Source organism: Alosa alosa, chromosome 3 (assembly GCF_017589495.1).
Source record: "Alosa alosa isolate M-15738 ecotype Scorff River chromosome 3, AALO_Geno_1.1, whole genome shotgun sequence".
NCBI lineage: Eukaryota > Metazoa > Chordata > Actinopteri > Clupeiformes > Clupeidae > Alosa > Alosa alosa.
In genome coordinates this window covers 1,009,445-1,015,568 of record NC_063191.1, presented here as the reverse complement: position 1 = coordinate 1,015,568, position 6,124 = coordinate 1,009,445, and the positions used below count along the sequence as shown (strand labels likewise).

Genomic DNA, 6,124 nt, shown 5'->3' with positions numbered 1-6,124 from the left:
GATCTTTCTACCTCACAACAAAAACATATGACACAGGCTGAAGTCAACCGTAGGTCTGTCGATGTGAAATCTTGAATTTACCCTTGGGGATCAATAAAGTATCTATCTATCTATCTATCTATCTATCTATCTAATAAATATCGAAAGTTATGTAGCCTACAAACACCTGTCTGTTCTACTAATTTCTACTGGCTGCTCAAAACTGCTCAAAAAATCCAAATTCTTTGACATATAGCAACAGTAACGCAAATAGTTACTTTCCCTGGTAACGAGTTACTCTTATCAAAGAGTAATTCAGTTACTAACTCAGTTACTTTTTGGAACAAGTAGTGAGTAACTATAACTAATTACTTTTTTAAAGTTACGTTCCCAACACTGCATATGGGATAGGTAAATAGCAGTAGCATGTAGGCCTACTGTAAACTCACATGCTAAAAAACAATAAGTAGCCTAGCGTGTTTTCCATTTACATTTCTGGCACTTCAAACTAGCATGCTGCAAGTGCATCAAGAAAGGTCCCGCCTTAGACCATGTTAATGGCCAATAGACTAGGTTTTGGGGTGGCACCTGGGGTGGCCAGTCGCATCTCAAGGGTGGCCTGTGCCACCCGCAGCCATCCCTCTGGCTCCGCCCCTAAGGTCATTTAAACAACACTGAAGCCCCATCTCAACACTGAAACATAATTCTGCCCCTCAACACTGAAACATAATTCTGCCCCATCTCAACACTGAAACATAATTCTGCCCCTCAACACTGAAACATAATTCTGCCCCATCTAAACACTAAAGCATAATTCTGCCCCATCTCAACACTGAAGCATAATTCTGCCCCACAGTACTTTAGCTGTAATCCTGCCCCACAACACTTAAGCATACTGTAATTCTGCCCCACAACACTTAAAGGTGCCATGTGTAATGTCTGCCGAAAAATTATTTCATACTCCACATTTCATAAAAAATGGGGGCAGTATACCTCCAGAAAGTAAGATGGTCGACCCTAGAGTAACAACCGGAAACGTGTCTTGCAGTTTGGCTGGCGGGTTATGTTGCCCAGATACTGCCTCCCATGGCGAAACTGGTATTATGACACCTGTCGGGCTGTGGCTAGTAATTTAGCATGCTAATTCAGGTTGATATATCTGCAGCACTATACCTTGTCATTTTTTTAATGACATCATCGCCCTTATTTCTTCTCATTCTTTTGATGCGTGTAGCTCATTTTTTGGATATTTTTACCTCAATTCTTACACATGGCACCTTTAAGCATACTGTAATCCTGCCCCATCTCAACACATAAACTGTAATTCTGCCCCATCTCAACACTGAAACATAATTCTGCCCCATCTCAACATTTTTGGGGGGCAGCCGTGGCCTACTGGTTAGCGCTTCGGACTTGTTACCGGAGGGTTGCCGGTTTGAACTCGACCAGTAGGCACGGCTGAAGTGCCCTTGAGCAAGGCACCTAACCCCTCACAGCGCTGCTGTTGTAGCAGGCAGCTCACTGCGCCGGGATTAGTGTGTGCTTCACCTCACTGTGTGCTGAGTGTGTTTCACTAATTCACGGATTAGGATAAATGCAGAGATCAAATTTCCCTCAAGGGATCAAAAGAGTATACTTACACTATACTTAAGCTGTAATTCTGCCCCATCTCAAAACTTTAGCTTTAGTGCAGTAGCAGTTTAGTGCAGTAGTGTAGGGTAGTGCAGTAGTAGTGTAGTGTAGTAGTGTAGTGCAGTAGTAGTTTAATGCAGTAGTAGTGTAGTGCAGTAGTAGTGTAGTGTAGTAGTGTAGTGCAGTAGTAGTGTAGTGCAGTAGTAGTGTAGTGTAGTAGTGTAGTGCAGTAGTAGTGTAGTGTAGCAGTAGTAGTGTAGTGCAGTAGTAGTAGTAGTGTAGTGCAGTAGTAGTGTAGTGCAGTAGTAGTGTAGTGCAGTAGCAGTGTAGTGTAGTAGTAGTGTAGCAGTAGTAGTGTAGTGCAGTAGTAGTTTAGTGCAGTAGCAGTGTAGTGTAGTAGTAGTGTAGCAGTAGTAGTGTAGTGCAGTAGCAGTGTAGTGCAGTAGTAGTGTAGTGTAGTAGTAGTAGTGTAGTGCAGTAGTAGTTTAGTGCAGTAGTAGTGTAGTGTAGTAGTAGTTTAGTGCAGTAGTAGTGTAGTGTAGTAGTAGTTTAGTGTAGTGTAGCAGTAGTAGTGTAGTGCAGTAGTAGTGTAGTGCAATCCCAAGTTAGATAGATAGATACTTTATTGATCCCCATGGGGAAATTCAGGGGGTCTCAGTAGCATACAGACATCACACACAACATGCACTTACAGCAGAAATGGTAAATATAAGTATAAACATATAACCAAACTCCACTGTACAATAGAGACAGTAGGAGATAGGAAAAACTAACAAAACTAAATACTAAATATGCTATATAAAGTAAATGTAAAAAATCCAGTGTGCTTGAGGGTGATCAAGCATGAGACACTTGTAGTGACAGGGCCTGTAGTTCTGTGTGTATGGTAAGGTGCTCAAGAGAGTGAGTGTCATGGTGAAGGAGCAAAAGTAGACCAACAGTAGTCCTGTAGTTCTGTGTGTATGGTAAGGTGCTCAAGAGAGTGAGTGTCATGGTGAAGGTGCAAAAAGTAGTCCAACATTAGTCCAACAGCGCAACAGTGCAAGAGTAAGGTCTAGAGACCAGCATAAATAATATGGACAAATAGGAGAGTAAAGTATAATGTAGACAAGGTAATATAAAAAACTATAAAAAAAACTCTGTCAGTGCAAGAACAGGTTGAGGTAATAGGGTTACAGCCATTCAGTATTGTAGCAGAAGCCATTGATCATGTGTGCTAATATAGCATGAAAAACAGTTTAGCAGGAAAACAGTAGTAAAAACATTAGGCTGTGGACATTAGTAAAACAGTGGTAAAGCAGTAGTGGGCAGTCAGTACTCAAACATGGAGAAAGTGGAGATGCAGACAGACTAAGCAGAGAAGTCGATCTCTCCTCTCCCCTTAAGTGAAGCATTGAACAGTTCAATGGCCCTGGGGACAAAAGACTTCCTCAGCCTTTCAGTTGTGCATGGCAGTGAGCGAAGTCTCCAGCTGATCAAGCTCTTTTGCTTTTTAATAGTGCTGTAGAGTGGATGGCATTCATTGTCCAAGATGTTGATCAGTTTGTTCAGGGTCCTTTTGTCAGATATTGAAGTGATGCACTCCAGTTCAGCTCCCACTACAGAGCCAGCCTTCCTTACCAGCCTGTCAAGTCGCCCAGCATCCTTCTTCTTTGTGCTTCCTCCCCAGCATACCACTGCATAGAAGAGGACGCTGGCCACAACAGACTGGTAGAACATCCTGAGGAGCTTGCTGCACACATTGAAGGACCGCAGCCTCCTCAGGAAGTATAGCCTGCTCTGTCCTTTCTTGTAGAGTGCATCAGTGTTGGCTGACTAGTCCAGTTTATTGTCCAGGTGGAGACCCAGATACTTGTAGGTGCTTACCACTTCCACATTGACCCCATCAATGGAGACTGGTAACAGAGTGGGCTTAGACCTGCGGAAATCCACCACCATCTCCTTGGTCTTTGAAGTGTTTAGTTGAAGGTGATTTAGTTTGCACCACTGCACAAAGTACTCCACCAGGCTCCTGTACTCCTCCTCTTGCTCATCCCTGATACACCCCACAATTGCAGTATCATCAGAAAACTTCTGCATGTGGCATGACTGGGTGTTGTAGCAGAAGTCAGATGTGTACAGGGTGAACAGGACTGGAGAGCACAGTTCCCTGTGGCGCTCCGGTGCTGCTGATCACAGTGAGAGACAGTTCTTCAGTCTGACAAACTGTGGTCGCTCGGTCAGGTAGTCTGTAATCCAGGTTACCAGGTGAGCGTCCACACCCATCTGCAAGAGCTTGTCTCCCAGTCTTTAAGTCATTAAGCTCACTGGAGAGCAATTAATTATAGGGGTTAACCCTCTAACCGCCCATGTCGCAATATTGCGACAAGCGTCATTACTGAATAAAACAGACGATAGACGCGAGGACAGTGTAAAATCTCATTTGTACTCTTGACCACTAGTTGGCAGACACCCAGAGCTTCGATTCAAGCTCAACCTTTTTTTTTTTAAGTTTTCAGGAAGCATTCGAAAAACACGCGAGAAACACACGAAGAAGACGTGCATTTCCTCCATAACGCGGAAGCGATGCGGGCCATAGTTTTGCACAAATTGAAGCAGAAATACACCAAATGTTGAAAAAAAATCACTTGTGATGAAGTCTCGGATCTGTTATTCACCTATTCTGATTCTGAAGGAGAATATCTGCCTTTTGGAGAATATGATCGATCGTCTATTGACTGATAGTCACGGGGTGTCTGTGAAAGGAGGTACGTCTTTGCGACAGTGTCCACTAAGCATACCATGCTTATTTCGACCCTCTGCCCAACATAGCTGGAGGTGCCAGTGACAATAGTGATGATAGTGTCCGTAATGGACGTGGTATAGACAGCAGGGGTTGTAAAAATAGGGCTCTGAAGAACTACAAAGTCACCCGCGATATGGAACTGATTTGACCAGGTTACTTTATTGTATAGTAGCATAGGGTTTGTGGTTATAGTAATAGTTTACTATTGTTGGTTTACATGTGACTGTATTCCTGTTCATTTGTTATGTCGGTGAAATGACAAAAAAAGAAAGTAAAACTGCTCAAATATGTTCAACATCTAGTATTTACTGAAATGTGCATAATTCACGGTGGTTACCATCCAATGACGTCATAATATGCAAATTAGATGAGTAAATTTACCCCCTTCATAAACTTCTGTTCATACTAAATGATTTTCACATTTACAGTAGGACTTTATCTCTGACCACTTGCAAGCCATGGCCTTTTGAAATTTTGATGTACAAATCCAATTCATTCTTTTTAAACCCTGGCGGCTACCCCTATTAATTAATGAGTGTGTGTGTGTGTGTTCGTGCATGTGTGTAATGCCATTTGAGACAGACTGGTTTAGTTAGTCAGGTGCACGTTATCCAATATGAATGACAGAGTAGGGCAGGTAAAAATGGACCAACCCTTAAACGTGTACAAAACTGTGATCTTTATTAAAATATTTACACAAATATGTACACAAATATGTTCACATGGTTTACATTACGGTAATGCTAATGTTAACATGTTCAGATAGTTTACATTACAGTAATGCTAATATGTTCACATGGTTTACATTATGGTAATGCTAATGCTAACATGTTCACATTGTTTACATTATGGTAATGCTAATGCTAACATGTTGTCATGGTTTACATTATGGTAATGCTAATGCTAACATGTTCACATGGTTTACATTACAGTAATGCTAATATGTTCACATGGTTTACATTACGGTAATGCTAAATAGTAAAGTTATATTTACAGCTCTGTACATTATTTTAGTGTATTTTTGTGTATGTTCATGGCTGAAATAGTACAATATAAAATAATATTTACAAATATGTACAAGTGTGTGTGTGTGTGTGGCTCATAGTGGGTGCTCAGCTGGATTTAGGACGCGGCCCATGAAGAGGATGGATCCTGGACAGAAACACACACACGACAGAGAGAAATGACCGCTATGTTCACTTATTTCATGATTACAACTTAGATAAAGATAACATTTCATGTTATAATTTCATTCTGATTCCATATTGTGTTTGTGGTTTATGTGTCGTGGGGTTGTGATTCTGGTTTCTGTTTGTGTTTATGAGTTTTTGTTTGTTTGTTTGTTTGTTTGTTTACCTGTGTTGAGGTGGCGTAAGAGGAAGAGGAAGGGCCGGTCAGCTTTGAACACTGGGGCACGAGAACGCTTCAGCAGCATCATGGCTAAGAGAGAGAGAGGAGGAGGAGAGGGGAGAGAAAGAGGAGTGGAGGAGGAGAGAGAGAGGAGTGAAGGAGGAGGAAAGGAAGAGAGGGAGAGAGAGGAGAGGAGGTGGAGAGAAGGGGAGGAGGAGGAGTAGAGAGAGAGGAGGAAGAGGGAGAGAGAGAGGAGTGGAGGAGGAGAAAGAGAGGAGAGAAGGAGAGAGAGAGAAAGAGGAGAGGAAGAAAGGATCAGGGAGAGAGAGATGAGAGAGAAGAAGGAAAAAGAGAGAGAGAGGAGGAGAGAGGGGGATA

General features: G+C 42.2%; 1 protein-coding gene across 1 annotated transcript in view; it reads right to left on the bottom strand.

Moving 5' to 3' along the window:
* Window positions 1-5,105: 5,105 nt before the first annotated feature.
* serpine3 (serpin peptidase inhibitor, clade E (nexin, plasminogen activator inhibitor type 1), member 3) overlaps window positions 5,106-6,124 on the bottom strand; it is a 10,562-nt gene continuing 9,543 nt past the window's right edge. The window contains exons 8-9 of the mRNA XM_048239776.1: window positions 5,753-5,836; window positions 5,106-5,548 (exon numbers count right to left, since the gene is read on the bottom strand). Coding sequence (XP_048095733.1) covers window positions 5,496-5,548; window positions 5,753-5,836 — 137 coding nt within the window. The 3' untranslated portion in view covers window positions 5,106-5,495. The remainder of the gene's footprint in view (window positions 5,549-5,752; window positions 5,837-6,124) is intronic.